This window comes from Lygodium microphyllum, chromosome 18, assembly GCF_053477565.2.
Source record: "Lygodium microphyllum isolate KBCC chromosome 18, Lygodium_microphyllum_v1.1.10, whole genome shotgun sequence".
In the NCBI taxonomy this organism is placed as follows: domain Eukaryota; kingdom Viridiplantae; phylum Streptophyta; class Polypodiopsida; order Schizaeales; family Lygodiaceae; genus Lygodium; species Lygodium microphyllum.
This window is the reverse complement of record NC_141152.1, coordinates 91,739,008-91,759,287: the sequence shown is the minus strand read 5'-3', so window position 1 is coordinate 91,759,287 and position 20,280 is coordinate 91,739,008. Positions and strand designations below refer to the sequence as shown.

The 20,280-nt window shown below is 37.9% G+C and overlaps 1 protein-coding gene across 1 annotated transcript in view; it reads left to right on the top strand.

Annotated features, from left to right (window-relative positions):
* The first annotated feature begins 2,161 nt into the window (after positions 1-2,161).
* LOC148021150 (uncharacterized) overlaps positions 2,162-20,280 on the top strand; it is a 77,460-nt gene continuing 59,341 nt past the window's right edge. The window contains exon 1 of the mRNA XM_087698213.1: positions 2,162-2,218. Coding sequence (XP_087554339.1) covers positions 2,162-2,218 — 57 coding nt within the window. The remainder of the gene's footprint in view (positions 2,219-20,280) is intronic.

Sequence of the window (20,280 nt, the reverse complement as noted above, 5' to 3'; positions counted from 1 at the left end):
TTACATGTTCTCCATTGTGATAGTCAGAGTGCTATCATGCTAGCACGGAATCCCATCTTTCATGCAAAGACGAAGCACATACAGGTGAAGTATCACTTCATTAGACATGTACTTAACAACAAGAGCATTGAGCTTGTCAAAGTGCATACAGATGATAATCTTGCAGATCTTCTCACAAAGGGTCTTCCAACAGAGCGGTTTGCTCATTGCCGACAGATGATGGGAGTTGGATAGATATATGTATTTCAGCTTTGTACATATCTAGACTTAGCTGATTATTTTCTCCCCTTAAGGCACATTGCCTTTAGGTGGGAGGTTGTTGGGAATAAAGGGCCATCGTGCCTTTTATATGTGCACGGGTATGAATACACCCTTAGCACATTGTACTTTCATATATATATGTCTATCTAAAAACCTAAAGAGATACACTCGTCATTGTACCCACAAGTTGTGCTCACTCTCACTCTCTACTTTGCACTCTCTCTCTCTATCTCTCTGCTGATAGCAAGCATTGTGTGTCTCGATCCTCGCGCCTTAGAGCTCAACACCAATTACCCACACATGAACCTACCATTCATACCTCTTTTACATATAGAGAACACATCAACAAGATACCATTACAAATATACTTCTATAGAAGGATACTAAGTTATGCCTGTAGAGAAGTCTCTATGTTGCTAACTTGCATGACTTCTAAGACTCAATATCATCATCAAGTTTTAAATTCTCTTTATCTCCTATATGAACAAGAAGAACAAAAATGTTGTAGTAGTTTCCTCATATATATATATAATGTGACTTTATAATCATCTCTCTAAAGGGATGTGAATTTTTTTTTGCCAAACAGGGGTTGCCGGCAACCCCTTCTCGGAGAGAGAGAGAGAGAGAGAGAGAGAGAGAGAGAGAGAGAGAGAGAGAGAAAGAGAACTTTGAATCACAACTCCCCTCCATCATCTCTCTAAAGGGATATGGAATTTTTTATTGCTAGATAGGGGTTACCAGCAACCTCGTCTCAGTGAAAAAAAATCACAAGTTACCTCCATCTCTCTGAGGGGACTTATGGAAATTTTTTTGGTTGGGAAGGGGTTGCTAATAGCTCTATGTTCAATAAAAAAAAGTTTTAGAGAGGACTTGTGAAAAAAAAAATTGCTGAGAAGGGATTGCTAGCAACTCCCTATTCGATGAAAAAAAAATCACAAGTCCCCTTAAAGAAATGATGAAGGAGACTTGTGAAAAAAAATTCATCTCAAGAAGGGATTGCAAGCAACCCTCTTCTTGACGCGTTGCTAGCAACCCCTTTCTGGACCAAAAAAAAAGTCAAAGTAAGTCTCTCTCTCTCTCTCTCATTTATCTTGCTTTCTCCTTCTCTCATTCATCTCTCTCTCTCTCCCCCCTCTCTTTATATATTTATTTAGTAGTTAAATTAAAAATAATTAGTAATTAACTAAGTAATAAATTAATTAGTGCATGTATGTATGCATCTCTCTCTCTATGTGTATGTGTGTGTATGTGTATGTGTTTGTACATGGCCCTTATCTTCATTTCTCACTATGTGTATCTCTTGCAACTCTGTGTTTCTCTCTCTCTCTTTCTCTCTCTCTCTCTCTCTCTCTCTCTCTCTCTCTCTCTCTCTCTCTCTCAGAGAGAGAGAGAGAGAGAGAGAGAGAGCTCTATATATCAGTAAAGAGAGAAATTGTTCATTGCAACACGTCACAATCCAATGTAATACAAGTTCTATCGATTTGGAGTGCTTGTACAAATGTTTTCATATTGCAAACATGAGAGAGAGAGAGAGAGAGAGCTATTTGTTTAAACACCTTTCACAATATAATATAATATAGATTCTATCAATCCAAAGTGCTAGCACAAATTATTTTTGGATTGAGAGAGAGAGAGAGAGAGAGAGAGATGGTGGTGATGGTGACATAGATGGCATAATCTGAGAGAGAGAGAGAGAGAGAGAGAGAGAGAGAGAGAGAGAGACTAAGAATGTGTGTTCTGTGAGAGGAGAGAAAGAGAGAGACAGAGATAGAGAGAATGAGCTACTTATATGTAGAGAGAGAGAGAGAGAGAGTGTGTGTGTGTGTGTGTGTGAGTGAGTGAGTGAGTGAAGGTGGTGGTCAAGGTAGTGATGGCAGTGGTAGTGGTAGAGCTAGCAACGATGGCGGCGGTGGCAGTGGTGGTAGTGGAAGTGGAAGTGAAGGTGGGTATATCTAAGGTTGGAATAAGTGAACTATGTTGAATAAGAATAGAGCGTTTGCCCAAAAAAACTCACTCAAAAGCTCACTCAAAAAACTCACTTCTTGCCCTTCACCATCATACATTAATAAAATTTAGCCTTGCAAGGTGCCTTCTGTGTGTGCGTGTGCGTGTGCGTGTGTGTGCGCTTCATGTCAAGTCATATATATGTCACTACAAGTAGTTACTTTGTTTAGTTGTCTTTAAGACCATGCTTATTAGGATCCCGTTAGTACAAATATATGTATATTCTCCCAATTATACTTTTTTCTTCTTAGATATTGGGAATCCCATTGATGCATTCTTCTTTTTTTTTGTAGATATACTTAGTTCTCAAGGCTTCATAAGCATAATTATATCATATCAAAAAATTATGTCAATTCAATTTGCAACATTAGCAATAGTAGTTGTAGTGTACTTAGCAATCCTTTTAAAGCCACATGAAATGTTAGGGTTGTTTCAAGTGATGGTTTCAAATTGGATTGCTAGCAAAGTGTAAGTGGACCCTTTTCCTTAGCATAATGGGTTGAGTGAGGTGATTAATTTTTATATATTTATTAAAGAATACAAAATACTATTTTTATAAAGCTAACAGAATAGAGTGTGTTTTGATTTATTTGGACAAAAAGCAAGGCATGCAAAGTGAGGGGAAGCATGAAACACAAAAAGGATGCTTTCAATGTATTTTGGACACTAAAGCTTATTCTAATATTATAAATACATGCATGGGGAAGAAGCTTACCCATGCATGGGGGGAGATTGTACCCAATCGTGTATCGTGCAAGTTCTTGGTATTTTCTTCTCTCATGCTATTTGTTCACTTTATATTGTATTCTCAACTATGTTCTATTCTATTGTGAGGGCAAGCAACATTGCTATCAAAGCAAGGTGATTGGTTTGTGCATTAACATCAAGAGACTAGCCATCCATCCATGCTTGGAAGTCATCATCAAGGCACATCTCAATATCCACTAGTTGAAGGCTTCATACAGTGGTTATTCTCCAAAAAGCTTGTGGTTTTCAAGGGTGTTGTCAATACCAAGTACCTAAGGCTAAAAAAGACTTGTAAAAAGTCTTCTCAAAGGTTACTATCTCTCTCCTATTTCTCCAAAAACCAGACAGGGCTGCCAAAACCACCCATATTAGTGGTTTCCTCCACCATAAGTGGTTTTAGACAATACAAAACAAGATAAGGATCCAAGGATGTTGATCTAATTGCACCACCTTGATGGCCTCCAAACTACCATTCACTACCGAAAACGATGTCAATCTTGCCATCTCCATCAATGAACAATTGTTGTTGTCAGTACCTTCATCACATATCAAGGCAATGTTTCACGCTTTTAAGCTTTATTATGCTCATCAATTTTGATGCCTATCCTTTTACCACTCAAGAAAGGGGAGGGTCATAAATTAAGTCCCCCTTCATATTGGCAACACACATTAGCATCCTTCCATCTATCTGCCAAGCATAGTGCAACCAATACAGTACGCACATGTTGCACAATAAATCATGAATCATGCAGCAAATAAACAAAATCCACAATAAATTTTGATAAATTACTATGATAAACATAATTCCGTAATTTCGTCACAACCACCATGACCAGATTGCTAGCCAAAGCACCTAGTTGCGCCGAGTAAGCAACTATTGTACTTGCACCCATCCATACAAGTCTCAAACTTCAAAACTCCATTCATGTGACATCAACAATCGCTAGAATAGCTTTTGAACCACCAACGAGAAACTACCCATTTGAGAATCACCTCTATATCCTCCTACTAAAATCCATTTATCATTGAGAACAAGAGAATCTCGTGCCCAATTCAATAGACTGCCTCTTCATCTTTCTTGGGATAGACATCTACAATTGTGGATGAGAGAATCCTCCCTCCAAGCTACACACTTGGTCCTCTTGTTTACTCTCCTCCATGGTTGGAACAATTAAACCCTAGTCATGTCCCTCAATATAGCTTAGCATGCCCTCTATAAATAGATAGCCTAAAGCTCTCGCCCATAGAAAGTGGCATTTGAACTCCTCACTAATGCATTGTATCTAAAAGTGCAAACAAAATCTATCATATTATTGTTGACTTATGTATGTATCAACTATTTTGTTATTAACTCTAACTATGATGATGACAAACAAAAGCTCACTATAATATATATATACTATTACTTTTAAAATACTATTGACTATACATCCATAACAAAACTATGAACTATAGCTTTAGATGCTAATTTTTCAAGTGATGAAAGGACTTGGTGGAAAGGGAATGCATACTTATAGTTCTTTGAAGCATGAACTAGTTCATGCTTAAGAAACTACTTTTTCAAGGAAAGAGAAGACTTGGTTGAATACGAATGAGGGCTTATATTTCTTCAAAGCAATGCAAAGAAAGAAAGAATACTATAAGAATAAATGTGTTAGCTTCAACTACAAACATCTAATCTAAACTATGAACTATAGCTTAAGAAACTACTTTCTCAAGGGAAGAGAAAACTTGGTTGAATAGAAATGTGAGGTGCTTACAGTTTTTTGAAACATACAAAGAAGGAAAGACTTGTTGAACACAAATGTAAGATTATATTTCGTTATAGTCTATAAAGAAAGAAAAATGATCTATAGTAAGCAAGTGAGTAAGGTAGTTATACAACCTAGGCACTAAGAATATTAAGTATTGCTATTAGCATACCATTAACTATACTATTAGTCTACTTACACAACACTACATTTATTGTAGGACTAAGACTACAACTATATTAATGTCTTAAACCTTTTATACCAAGCAAGTATAGCAAGTATTTTTGAACATTTTTCCTCGAACAAAAATACTAATGTATTATTTTTAACATTGGTAATAATTGAGAAAATTTGATATTCACAAAGTTAGTTGTTAGAATTTTTGTTTTGTGGAGAGTTCAAAGCATCCTTGAAAATTAAAGTGATAGTTTAGATCTCTAGGAAATTAGTATAAAATAAAACAAGATGTCAAACCTATAATAGCGATTGAGAATGTCTCCTTCAAGTATAGAGCTAGTGTCTTCATTTTCAAGAGGTATATTTTTTATTAAAAGTTAGTTGTTAGAATTTTTGTTTTGTGGAGAGTTCAAAGCATCCTTGAAAATTAATGTGATAGTTTAGATCTCTAGGAAATTAGTATAAAATAAAACAATATGTCAAACCTATAATAGCGATTGAGAATGTCTCCTTCAAGTATAGAGCTAGTGTCTTCATTTTCAAGAGGCATATTTTTTATTAAAAGGAGAATTTTAAGAAAAAGTTTCCAAATTTTCTATCTTGAACTTTTTCCAAACTCACATGTATCTAAAATTATAAATAGATGTTGCTTAATTGGTATTTAGAAAAGAATAAATTTGAAGAAACAAAATAGAAATGTTTCGTGCAAAGCAGCAAGAAAGACTCTAATTGATTCCATATAAGCTTAAAAATTCATACTATACAATTGATAGTATTTTCCCTATACTTTTACATATTAATGTGATTTATCGAATTCTACCATTAAAAACATTAGAAACCTTTGTAGATATAACAAATAATTTTTATTATTATACTAGATAAGAGGTTATCATTGTTTACAGCAAGATTGCATAAATACTTGTGATTCATTGAGTCATCAAGACAAACTAGGGAAAGTTACTAATTTGTTGATTGTCATGATAAACAAAGACATGAAGAGTTGTGCATAGGGAAATTGGAACTTGACAATGGAGTCAAGTTGAAGGATTCCTTTTAAGGTCTTTTCTTTTGTCTTTCCTATATAGAAGTAGTCAAATAAGTAAATGGACGTTGATCATATCTAGAGTGCCTCACTTGGCCATGTTATGTGTAAAGTGGCCATGCCACTTATTGCACAAAGGGAAGCCCCCCTACAAACTCCATTGCCATGTTATGTGTAAATTGTCCGTGCCACTTTTTGCATAAAGGGGAAGCTACCCTACACACTCCATCAATCCAAGAAACCAAGCGTACCTTTAACAAATGTCTCCAAAGAGCACTATACATTTTTGAAAACTTGTGAGACTCCACATTTTAACTTTTTGTAAGACTTGGCTCGATCATCGAGCATACAAAATGCCAGATGCAAAAATCTAATCCCACTAGATGGACTATAAGATGGAGCTATGTTGTGAGTCTTAGGCTAGATTTAATAAAGAACTAAAAAGAAGATGGAGTATCTAAATAAACTAAAACTTGGTGCACATTGGGTGATGTTAATTAAACTTTATCCCTTTAGTATCAATAATTGCTTAGAAACTTACTCATTCATGCTAGGTGGAGGAGGATTTTCCAAACCATTCAATAACTCCTTCCAATATCCAATAGTGAGTAGTCTTGGTGGGACTTTGTAAATGACATTTTTCAAGCTCCTAAACCATAAAAAAAGTAGTGATTGACCACAAAGGGGCATGTCTTGAGATCTCCAAGTGATAAGCACGTTGGGAATATATTGGATGTAAGAAATGACGACATAGTGTCACCAAAACTTGTAAGATATTGTATTTCCACATTTTATATATTCTCTATATCTTGCCTCTCCATAAATAAGAGAGCTTGAGCATCACAACATGATCTATAAAAGACAATGCATTCATTATTTCATGAGTGGATGGGGGTAGGATGATGCCAAATGACAAAGTTGAGTCTTTCTTGACCTTTATAAAATAATTTAATTACATTTTCAACATTAGTTAGGTTTAGAGAATTATGTAAGCCTTTAAGAGATGTTAGATATCACCTTGCTTGGTCTCTTGAGGTCAACAACATATTATCTCTTTGTAATATCTTTGACAAAATCGAATACACAAGACTTATATATGAGCACACATGACTATCACTAAGGCACATCTAACCACGTCATCCTATTATACTAGAAAGAAACATTACATGCTTTTTGCATTTAAACTTTAATTTCTTCATCCATAGATGATTATTAGGTTTAGCAACTCAACTAAAGCATACAATAATGAGTATGTGCACCCCTCTAATAATGGAGTACATAATGAAGTTTTTAAAAAAAGATTGCATGTAGTATTTAATATGTGCACCCTCTAATAATTGAGTAAATACTAAAGTAAAAAAATGATTGTTCACAATTTTCTCCATCCCTCTCATTTCATACATGGAAAAATAGATCATGGACCTATTATTTAACACTAGAACAAAAAAAAAAGGCTTAAATGCAGTCCATGTAGAGACCCATTTTTGTAATCACATTGTATGTGCAAATTGAATGAGATCATAGCTTACAAAATTCTAGGTAGGACTAGACCTACAATAGTGCAACCAATAATGCCATGGTTCCTTTTTACTCTTGTGCACACATCGAGCATGATTTATTATCAAATATACATCATTATATATGGAACCAACATATCAAATAGTGCAATACACTCAATATGGTATATTTGAAGACATTAAGCAATGTTATAGACTTTTAGAAAAACAAAAACACACAAGTCCATATAAAATGGTAGTGGAAGTTTCCAAATAGTCTCTTTTTTTTTCCATTATAAATATCCATGCGTGTACATAAAGGTTTGAAAGCCAAAAGTAATTGAATTGCATTACAAATTAGGGGAACTAAAACTTTTCAAAAGATGTTCTTTGCTACATTATCGATATACATGGGTGTACATAAAACTTTGAAAGTTGAAGTTTGGCTTGCAATACAAAATAAACAAACGTAGGAGCATTGGATGCATTCAACATAAGAAAAATATAAAATTAATAAATTATAAACAAGGTATTCACAAATAGAGCCTCTCATTATGCTACATCGAAGTATGACAAACCATCTAATTTCATATGGATTTCTCATGCCTCTTTGTATTGCTAACTAGAGATCCCTTCTACTAATACTCTTGTGTCTACTTCCACTCACTATTTTTAGCTCTAGAAGCATGACTTTGTGGTGGAAGTCTCTTTTTGGCTATGTCGTTCCTCTTACTACCAAAGATCTATTATTCTCATTGATTTATGAAGCTTACTTCTTATCTATTTGTCAATAAAACTCTACTCTTGTGATTAATAAACTCATTATATGCATGAATGGTTTCTTTAATCGATTTCATATTTTTTAAAAGAGCAAGGAAAACTCTTTACAGTGCATGCACTATAGGATGGAGGCGTTGAGATATCAAGCTCAAACGAATTGACACTTACATACTTGCATGATCGTTTTTGCATCCATATTACTGATGTGGTTGGTACTTGCATCAACATATCATTCCAATGATACTTTAGAGTTGGTTGGACATCAATTCTGGACATCAGTTTGTCTACCTACCTGATTTATGGGATATCTATCTAGTCATCTTTCTAGTTAGTGTGTTCACACTCTAGACCGCTTGTATATTATGTATGTTGTACTCACTCTTGTTCTTGGTAGACTATTACAGTGAAGGGAAAAAAAAAGACTAGGGTTTTTAACATCCTATCTTGTGGTATCAAAGCAACGTTCAAGTGAGAAGCTGTGGGCCACAAGTACAAGAGACCACAAGGAAGCCTTATTTTGGAGTACACTCGTGAAAATTTCTCTCATATGATCTCCAATTAATGAGCTTTCTTCATGAGCTTGGAGTGCTTGAGGAGTGTAAAAGACCTTCAATCTGAGCATGTGCAGTCAAATCCATGGTTCAAGTGCATTTTAAATCACGTTCAAGAGTTATAGGTTGTTTTTGTACAAATCTTGCAAGGTTCACGAGCTCTACAAACCTCATCATTTCACAAACAAGATGAGGGAATTAGGCGTTGCATATAGTATTTATAAACTGTTAGACATCACGGTGTTGCTCAAGGTATACTTATATATTAAGTTCATTATAGGTAATAGTTTACATAAATTAGCAAGTTTGATAAAAGCATGTATTTGGGTTTCATTACATAATGTCTAAGGGATTAATCATATTGTCAATGACAAGCTTGACAAGCATAACTTCCATGCTTGAAAGTTCAGATTGACAAATTTCTTTATGGGTAAAGGTTATTGGGACTACATTGAAGGAAATAATGTTGAGACTCTAGAGTTAATGAAGAAAAATGTCATGCATGAGCAAGCCAAGGCATTTAAGGAATGGAACCAAGATGCTCAGAAAGTTATTTGTTTGCTTTTTCTTTTAGTGTTTCAAACAATATGATTGGGCATATATAGAATGCAGATAGTTCTATAGAAGTATGGAATAACCTTGTCAAACTATTTAGTACAAGAAAGTCACAATTAAAGTCTAAGTTAAATCATGATAAGCATGGCAATCTATCTATTAATGACTATGCATCGAGAGCATTGTTGAAGCCCTTGGGTCTATTAAAGTTCAAGTTATTGATGATGATATAGTGACTATATGTTTAAATGGTCAATATCTATGTTGATATTGGAAAAGAAAAAGCCTAAGTTAAATAATGTTAAGCATGGCAATCTATCTATTAATGACTATGCATTGAGAGCATTATTGAAGCCCTTGGGTCTATTAAAGTGCAGGTTATTGATGATGATCTAGTGACTATATGTTTAGATGGTCAATATCTATGTTGATATTGAAAGAGAAAAACTTGAAAATTATTGCATTTCCATCCCAAAGCAATAATATTTCATAATAAGTGCTATGTTCTAACCTGAGCAGACATAGAGGTCGTGTTGGTAGAGATCATAATGGTGGCCATTTGAGGCAAAATCAAGGGCAATCTCATGGCTCACAAGAGCAGTCACATACATGTGGTAGAGACCAGTCTCAAGGTATGCGGAGCCATACTAGGGAACATAGCAAATAGAACACATGTTATGATAATAGAGAATGTTACAATTGTAGTCAAAAAGGTCATATCGCATGAGATTGTTTAGAAAAGAGAAGAGGTGGAAATAACAAAAATGGGAGGAGATAGAATAACATTTATACACCTAGTAGTAATCAAGTCGATAATGAGAAATTGTTTGTTATGCAACATATACTAAATGCAATAAATGCACATGTACCAGCAGTAATGACTAATGAAGTATGATACGTGGATTCAGGTGCCTCTAACCATACATCTCATGAAGAATAGTATAGAGAAATGAGCAATCCTGAAATGCCTGGTTTTGTGAAAACTAGTGATCATATAGCACATGGGAGTGTTCCATTGCCTATGTAGAATGAAAATTTAAGTGTTTGGTTGATGTGTTGCATATGCCACACGTCACTAAGAACTTGGTTTGTGTTACGCAAATGGTTGAGCAGGGACTGCAGTAAAGTTCAATCAAAATGGCTACTTTGTAGAAGATTTTAGAAATGGATGTAAACTAGTTGCAATAGATAAGCATGTGGGAGGGATGTTTACCTTGGATATAAATGTGCTGAGAGTTGAAACGATGAATGGGTTGCCTCTTACCCATCCAACCTCCAATCCTCGCTAAGAGAACTAAAGAGGGGCACCACCTAGCCAAAGGGAGGATGGGCTAGGATATCCCTTTTCTCAAAGAGAATCAAAAGAACCAAGACACAACTTCACAAGAGAGAATATATGTACTAGAAACCATATTATAATATGAAAGAGAGAGAGAGAGATGAGAGGAGACGGAGACAAGAGGAGAAGAGGTAGAGAAAGCTTGCCATTATGTATTCATGGAATGAGAAGATGAGAAGAGAGGGAGACAAGAGGAGAAGAGGTAGAGGATGAGAAGAGAGGGAGACAAGAGGAGAAGAGGTAGAGGAAGCTTGCCATTATGTATTCATAGAATGAGAAGATGAGAAGAGAGGGAGACAAGAGGAGAAGAGGTAGAGGAAGCTTACCATTATGCTACATAATAAAAGAACTCACTCATAGCTTACCTCAAAGAGATGGACTAGCATGAGGGTATTCTAGAGTGCTCTCATGTGCTTGTCATTGTCATTCCCTCTATGTCATTCTCTACATCTCCATGGGCTCCTTATATAGCCTCTATGAGAGATTAGATTAAGCTAATCTTCTTTATTAACATAATCCTAGATGATGTATAGCATCTTTGAAAATATAGAGAATAGTGGATGGGACAAGTCCCCACATTGGTCATCATGCAAGAAGTCAAGGGTGGCGGTAGACAAAATAGAGAAAGGGAGCTAGATTACAAGAGGTGGGTGCCCAAAGCACATTATCATAATATATTTACAAGAAGGATAGAATGAAAAGTTGATGTGGTGAAAGAGAGAAGAAAATTGCATGTAGCTAGCAGTCTACACCTTCATAACTTCAAATTGATGAAGAATTTGAAAACAGTTTCTTCTGCAACTTTGTAGACCAGGTCAAAACCAATCGGGTAGCACGGAAATTTTCTTGAAATTTTCATTTTCTTGGGAGTTATTGAGATTATAAAAAACGGCTTCCAAAAGCTACTTTGGCTTTAGTCCCCCATATATATATAAATACATATAAGCATGTGACAGAAGAAGTCCATGCTTGTAAGATTTTGTGTAAGATCCAAATAACACCATGATGTGGATCTCTAATGATGGTGATAGATTCCAAATCTTAGTGATGCAGGCGGAACCCATGTGTAGTTGGAGGCTAGTCCTTTTAAAAATCTATGCACTCACTCAACTCCGAGGTGTAATCCATTTCCATCTTCACTAAGAGAACCATCCCTTTTACCCTTTACATTGACATCCCTCCTAAGAACTTGTTCCCCCCATTTGCTAGAGTTATCATAATCGAGAAGCAATGTAGCATACCTAGTGCTTGAAGAGTAAACCCAAAGTGATATGGTAAGGCTCTTGATAGGGGTTTTGGCCAAATTTTGTGATAAAAATCCGGTTTGTAAAAAACCTGGATCATTAGCCCTTCCCTTAGGCTAGAGGCATTCATGCCTCTAGCTGGCTAATGATGGTTCAATAGAGCAGGGAGGACTGCACCCCCTTAGTTGTGGCTCTTCATTAAATGACTGCTCCAAAGTGTCCATGTCTCTTTGAAAATAAGGCTTGAGTCGCCATCCATTTACCCTTGTCTTGTGAACTCTCCCATCCATGTCACCTAGCTTATAGCTGCCATTTGGATATCTCCTTATGACCATGAATGCCCCTTCCCACTTGAATACAAGTTTAGCATCCTTTTTGTTATCAAAGTGATTATCATAGCGTAGCACAAGTGATCCTTCCCTTATGTGTTTGCTAGTCAGCTTCTTATTAAATGTCTTCCTCCTCTCTTCAGCCTACATGGAATAGTGTTGGACTGCTGCTTCTCTGTCTAACTCCAGCCTCTCTAAATCCAATATCCTTTCCTCTCGACCAGCTACTAAAACACGTAAGCTGGCCAGTTCCACCTCTATAGGAAGCAAAGCCTCTTGGCCATAGATGAGGTGAAATGGAGTATAGACAAGTGAGGTTCTAAATGAAGTCCTATAGGCCCAAAGAGATGCACTCAATTTTTTATCCGAGTGCTTGGGGTGCATGCGTATTTGCTTGGTAATTATCTTACAAATCAGCCCATTCACTTTTTCAACCAAACCATTACACTATGGGTAGTAGGGAGTAGAATGCATGTGCTTGATTTTTAGCCTTTCCATTAGCTCCCCTAATAGGTTGGCCCTAAAACCAAGACCTTGATTAGAGATAATTTCCAAAGGTGTGCCAAAACTGCAACAAATATTTTCAAACATAAATTTTTCCACTTCTTGGGTGGTGATCCTACTAGTTGTTGAAGCCTTTGCCCACCTCATCATGTAGTCCACACCCATTATGATGTATTCCTTGCCAGACTGAGTTCATGGGAGTGGCCCTATTGCATCAATCTCCCATTTCTCAAATGGGCCATATGTAGTTATGGGATTTTGTTCCTCATGCACTAGCTTCCTTGGTCCCACCTTTTGGCAATCATCACAAGTGTGGCACCAATGTTGCACATCTCAATGTAGACTAGTCCACACAAAACCGGCCTAGAGAATCTTCTTGCTGGTTATTTCTTGAGCAAAATGTCCACCACAAACCCCCTCATGGTAGCTCTTAATCACATCCATAATCCCCTTTGCTGTTGGCACCCTTCTAAGCACTGCATCATTTACTTTGCAATACAACACATCATTTATCAAGTGGTATTTAGTGGCCTTAGTAGCCAGCCACCTTTTCACACTCTTACTCATATGTGTAGGTGCCTCACCATGCTCAAGAAAATAAAGCACATCTTGTAGTTGAAACTTACCATAAAACAAGGGAAGCTTTACTACAATGATGCCCACCATTACCTCTTTCAATTTTTCAGCTACTAGAGCATCTGCGTCGCCATTTGTGCGCCTTAGCACAAAATAGATTTGGGTTTTCTGTAGCTTTCTCATGAGAGTTTTAGCTTCTCTCATTTTCACTGGAGCGATTGATGCAATGCCCGATGATGATGATTTAGTGTCGTCTACCTTGGGTGGACTTAACAATGAAAAGGCTTGGAAGTCTTTTGTAAATTCCGTATATGTCAGAAAGCCATTTCCAGATTTCGATGAGTTGGTCTCCCTTATGATCACTGAAAAGATCAACATGCAGAGTGAGACATCTGAAAAAAGTGGTGAACAGGTCCAAGCTTTCTACTCCAGTTCAAGAAGGGGACATGGCAGGTTCTCCTCAAGAGGCCATGGTTCAGGATGTGGTAGTGACAACCAACAAAATAGATTGAATCAGCAATTTGGCGATATGCAGGTTTCAGGAGGTCGTGGTAACTTTAGAGGCAGGGGGAGCTTTAGAGGAAGAGGTGGATGGCAGAACAAAGGTTCTAACAACTCTGGTATTGTGTGTCACTACTGTGGCAAAACAGGTCATATTGCAACCCAATGTTATGCTAAGAAAGATTATATTCACAGTGGTAAGTTGCAGCAAGGAAACTATGCATCGTCTTCATGATAGAATGAAGACAAAAATGAACGTCTGTTTGTTATGCAGCATATGTTGAATGCTATTACAAGAAAGGGAACACATGATGATGTTTGGTATGTTGATTCAGGTGCATCCAATCATATGACTAGCTATGCTGAATGGTTTGGAGAGATGCAGGATTTGCAAAATACAGATTATGTGCAGACAGGTGATGATTCATGCCAGCCAATTTCACATATTGGAAAAGTTTCATTATCCTTACATGATGGTAAGACAAAGAGTCTTTCAGACGTATTACATATGCCATCTATTATAAAGAACTTGGTGTCAGTCGGTCAGATGGTAGAGCAAGGGCTGCAAGTCAGATTTAATGCAAAGGGCTGCTTTGTAAAAGACTTAAATGACAAGTGCAGGTTGGTTGCAAAGGGAAGTAGAGTTGGACATATGTTTACTCTGGATGCAGGAATTCCTACTATGAATGCTGCTATGTATGCTAAAGAAAAAGATGTTGTTGCAGATATTGAAATTTGGCACAAACGCATTGGACATGCAAATGTACAAAGGCTAAAATTAATGCAGTTCAAAGGGTTTGCCTACATTTAGAGTTGCATTCATAAGGTATGCGAAGCATGTCAGTTTGGTAAGCAGGCAAGACAACCCTTCTTACATGACAGAGATGTAAGCAGAAATATCCTTGATGTTGTGCATATAGACATTTGGGGGCCTACACAAAATGTATCTCTTGGAGGCAATTCATACTTTGTCACATTCATTGATGATTGTTCTAGAAAGCTGTGGGTATATTTTATGAAGGAAAAGAGTGAAGTGTTTGAGCACTTTAGAACTTTAAAGGCTACAGTTGAAAGAGAAATAGGCTTGAAAGTAAAGTGCTTGAGGTCAGATGGAGGGGGAGAGTACCTCTCGAATGAGTTCAGTGATTTTCTAAGGTCTCATGGGATAAAGAGACAGTTCACATGCAAGTATACCCCACAGCAAAATGGGTTTGCAAAAAGGAAAAATAGGCATATTGCAGAAGTTGCACACGCCTTATTGGGACTAAAAAGAATATGCCTAAGCATTTTTTGTCTGAGGCTGTTCATACTGCTGTTTATATTATGAACAGAACTCTCACAGCTGCAGTTCATGGTATGACTCCTGAAGAATGCTTTACTGGCAAGAAGCCTGATGTATCGCACTTGAAGGTATTTGGCTGTGTTGCATATGTTCATGTGCCAGATGAAATACGGAAGAAGCTTGATCCAAAGGTAGAAAAATGTGTTTTTATTGGATACTCTTTAGAGCAGAAAGGGTATCGTTGTTATAACCCTATCACATGTAAGCTCAGAGTGAGCAGGGATGTCATCTTTGATGAAATGAGCAGTTGGTATGCATCTAGTGGTAATGCATTGGATGATAATCATGATCATGACACTCATGTGCAAGCTGAAAAGCAAGAATCCCAGACTCTTAGTGGACCAGAGACATCATCTAGTAGTCCTTGGTCTGGGAGACTAAGGAGTAGCTCTACATCTTTAAGTGCATCTAGTAGCACTACAGGTAAAGACAAAGGAAAGAATAAAGTGTCAGATGGCATTGATGTAGTTCTTGATGGAGACTCTAGTGGCTCAGAGAGCTTGGATAATGAGCTTGGTATTCCTTCTGTCAGGACACCAAGTATACAAAGAGCTCATAGTAATGTAAAGGCTCCATTAAGTGATCTGGTGGTACGCAGATCTAGCAGGGTTAGATACCCTGTTAAAAGATTTGGTTTTGAAGGTTATGCAGCTCACTATTATGCTTATATGGTGAAACTAGTTGAGGATGTTGAGCCCACTTGTTTTGAGGATGTTGTTGAGGATGCAGCTCACCATTATGCTTATATGGTGAAACTAGTTGAGGATGTTGAGCCCACTTGTTTTGAGGATGCTGTTGGTCATACTCATTGGAATGCAACAATGGATGAGGAGATGGCTACATTAGAGGCCAATAAGACTTGGGATCTAGTATCATTCCCGAAGGGCAAGAAAGCTATTGGATGTAAGTGGGTTTATAAGATTAAGCACAATGCAGATGGTTCTATTAGTAGGTACAAAGCTAGGTTGGTTGCAAAAGGCTATGCCCAGACATATGGCATAGATTATGAAGAAACCTTCAGACCAGTTGCTAGGATGGCAACTATCAGATGTGTGATTGCTTTGGCAGTAGCCAAAGGTTGGAGGTTGCAGCAAATGGATGTGAAGAATGCCTTCTTGCATGGTGATTTGCAGGAAGAAGTGTATATGGATCAGCCAGCAGGTTATGAAGATTTAGAGCATCCCAAGTATGTGTGCAGGTTGAAGAAGGCACTCCAAGCACCTAGAGCATGGTCTGACAAGATCAGAGAGTATCTTGTCAATATTGGCTTTTATGTTTCTGATGCTGATCACTCACTTTATGTGAGAAAGGGAGATGCAGGTTTGGTCATCATAGTCATCTATGTGGATGACTTGGTTATTACAAGTGATAGTGATAGTGGGATTGCTGAAGTCAAGGACTTTTTGAAGAAGAAGTTTGAGATGAAGGATTTAGGTGAGCTAAGGTACTTCCTTGGCATTGAGGTGATCAGATGTGATGATGGTATATGGTTGTCCCAAAGACAGTATGGGTTGGATATGTTGTTCAAGTATAGTATGACAGCATGCAAACCACTTTCAGTCCCATTGGAGCAGAATGTAAAGTTGAGTGCTTATGTTGGGGATGAGATAGAAGACCCTACTATGTTCAGGAGGATAGTGGGGAATTTGATCTACATGACCATTACAAGGCCAGACTTGAGCTACGTTGTTGGTCTTGTGAGTCAGTTTATGCAAGTACCTAGAAAGCCACATTTGGATGCAGTCAAACGCATATTGAGATATGTGAAGTCCACATTACATTATGGACTTTTCTATGAGGCAGGTACAGATGTATAGGTGTTTGGATACACAGATGCAGATTGGGCTAATAGTATGTATGATAAAAGATCTACTAGCGGATACATGTTCTCTCTCAGTAGTGCAGCAATTACTTGGAGCAGCAAAAAGCAATCTGCAGTTGCTTTGTCGAGTACAGCGGCTGAGTATAGAGGTGCTACTGTTGCAGCATGTGAGGTAGTATGGCTGCAAAAGTTATTGGTTGATTTAGATGTGCAAGTGGAAGGTTCAGTTGTCATTTATTGTGACAACATGAGCAGTATGCATTTGGCTAGGAACCCTGTGTTCCATGCTAGGACAAAACATATTGAAGTACACTACCACTTTGTGAGAGAGAAGATACTAGCAGGTGAGATTGACTTGGTGTATTCAGCACACAGGATCAGATAGCTGACATCTTCATGAAGGCATTGGGTACAGAGAAGCTTCAAAAGTTTCAAAGCTTACTTGGAGTTGCAGAGATGCAGTTGAGCTTGAGGGGGAGTGTTGACATGACAAGCTCAACACATGCAGACATTAATGATGGACCGCCTGGTTAGATGCGTCCACACATCTACACTTAGCACATCGGTGGTCATTATGACTCTCACTTGGCCACTAACTCATTGCTTATTATATTCAGGTTGTTACACCTATTTACAGCTGGCATAGAGCACCAGTCGACTAGTGTAGTCAGTTATGCATTGTTTGACTTAGTAGACCACTTTTCTTTATGTTGTATATTATCTATACTTTGTGTACATTGGAAAGAGTGTGGAAGAAGAAGAAGAAACTAGCAAGAAAATGTTTTTACATCCATCTCTCTTCTTATCTTTTGAGTGAGCTTCTCCTTGTGTATTATGTGTGTGTTCGGTGCAGCATCTTGAGCAAGTCCCCCCACCATGTGATTCTTGACATGCTCAACCACACTTTTTATTAGCATGAGCTTTATCATATGGAGACGCATAATGACATGGTTGCCAGGCATCACTAAATGATATAAAAAATTGATGTCACAATTGAGAAAATGTCCCTCTCAAACTCTAAGACTCAACAAACCCTAAAGCAACTCACCACTCTTGTAGCTTAGTTAGCTACCACTTTGGCCCAAGAAAAGGCAAATGAATCCAAGCACAAGTCTTGAAAGCTTCCACCACTAGAGCCACTACATAGTCTACAGGGCATTCTTGGACCCAAGGGTATTCTCCCTTCTACCTGTGAAGTTGGTGAACCCTCTCATGCTCATGACAAGCCTCTGTTGAGCTCCCCCATCATCCATGCATCCAACCCTCCAATGAGACCCTCACCCACCATTGGTAGAAGCTCCCCTACTCTTCTTCGAAGCCCCAATGGAACTTATATGGCCTGGCCCCATCATGGACAGTACGGTATTAATGGCCATCATAGAAATAATGGGCTACATGGCACTAATGGGTAGCATGGCTATAATGGGCAGCATGGTATAAATGCATAACATGATATGCATGGACAGTAAGGTTTCCATGGGGAGCAAGGCCCTCATGATCTCTATAATAAGATCCTTCTCACTAGGTATAATGGGCAATCTCCATAACCATCAAACTAACTTGGAAGTATGGACCTCCAAATTAGAGTCCTACTTGTTGGGGGTAAAGGCACCTCCGCTTAATTGTCCGTGTATTACTACACTGACAGTACCTACACCTGCACATTGCAGGCAATGGGTGCCCATCACCATCACTTTATTCTTTATTCTTTTAGTGATGGATAAGAACGATCACACATTGTGACTGTTGGAGTTCCCACATTGTGAGTTTCTCTCCCTCTTGCTCTTGCTCTCCCGCGATAGTTCTCCCGTGCAAGCTTTGATCCTTCTCACCTTTCAACTGGTATCAAAGCATGGTTCCTTGAGCATTTGAGCTCAATTCCACGACTCCTTTAGCATTCATTTGAATCCCTACACCATTGGCTCTCACTCTTGGTAGCCATATCCGACTCCTTCGAGCTCCGATCCAGCTTCCCGAGCACCTACCCACGGTCCATTTGGGCACCTTCAGGGCATTTCTTCAAATGTATTGAAGCATTATTTTGAATGTTTATTTCAGTTTGAAGGGTACATTAGGAAGAGGCTACAAAAAAATTCGTTTTTTACTTCAGTCCACCCTTGGCACTCATTGGCAGTTTGAAAACACTTCATTTGGCACTTGGGAACACCCCCTTGATGCTTGGCATTGGTGGTTTATCATTGGCATTGATTTGTGGACTGGTTTACCTTAGTCTAGGACTATTTTCTATAGTCCACAGGCAGCCACAAATAATATTACATCAGCACTTTATGTTTATGCTTGGATAGCATTGACATTTGATGCACGGTGGTCCTGAATGGTCCCCGATGTTAGGGGAATGTATACCTATTGATTAGCCATCATTTGGAGCTAATTTAATGGCCCAAAATAATCAATTTTACACAGTAAAATCACTAATGTACTGGTGCACAGATCGGTCGCAGTATGCTCACGTAGTGAATCCCAGAAGGTCCCCAAGAACAATGAACTCTACCTGTTTGCACAAAAAACAATGTAAAAGCATGAACGACCAAAAGCAAGAGACCAATTGGGTTCAATCTCCTCCCATGCCTTGTGTGAGCGCTTCACAAAGCATGTATTTTATGTATATTTCCATCTTCATGCTCAATAATAGCCCAATTTACAAAAATATGACAAGCTTTTTAGCTTTTGAGTTTGCTTTCTACAAAAATAGGAAATAAAGCTAATGGACGGTGCCCATAGAGTCTGGCACGCCCAATCTCAATGTCCAAATAGAAATAACATATCCATGCGCATAGGCGCATACAAAATAATAATCAATAATCGATGTCTCAATAGACATAACAAAATATAGGCGTGGCGCCTATCAAAATATAATCCAAAGGTCGAATACTCGCTAGACTCCAATGCTTTCCTCCGCCACTGCTGCTATCTCTACACATCAACTGAAGCATTCACAATCGTTAGTAAAATAATACAATTAAACCGACAAAAGTGAATACCTAGCAGTCTTCAGCTACATAAATAAATCAACTGGTTAGAAATAAATCCTAACCTTAATTTATTACGAGTGCGCACTCTAAACTCATAAATGTTTATTAATTTAACATGTATTTTGCGGAATCACCCGCTATGGAATCACCCATGTACACACTAAATTAATGAAACGCCCGAAAAGGACAGGCGTCCCCATCAACTTCTCGCACAAAGAATCCTCTTTGTGTATGAGCCCTGGTCATCTAAGTTTACGGAATCCACC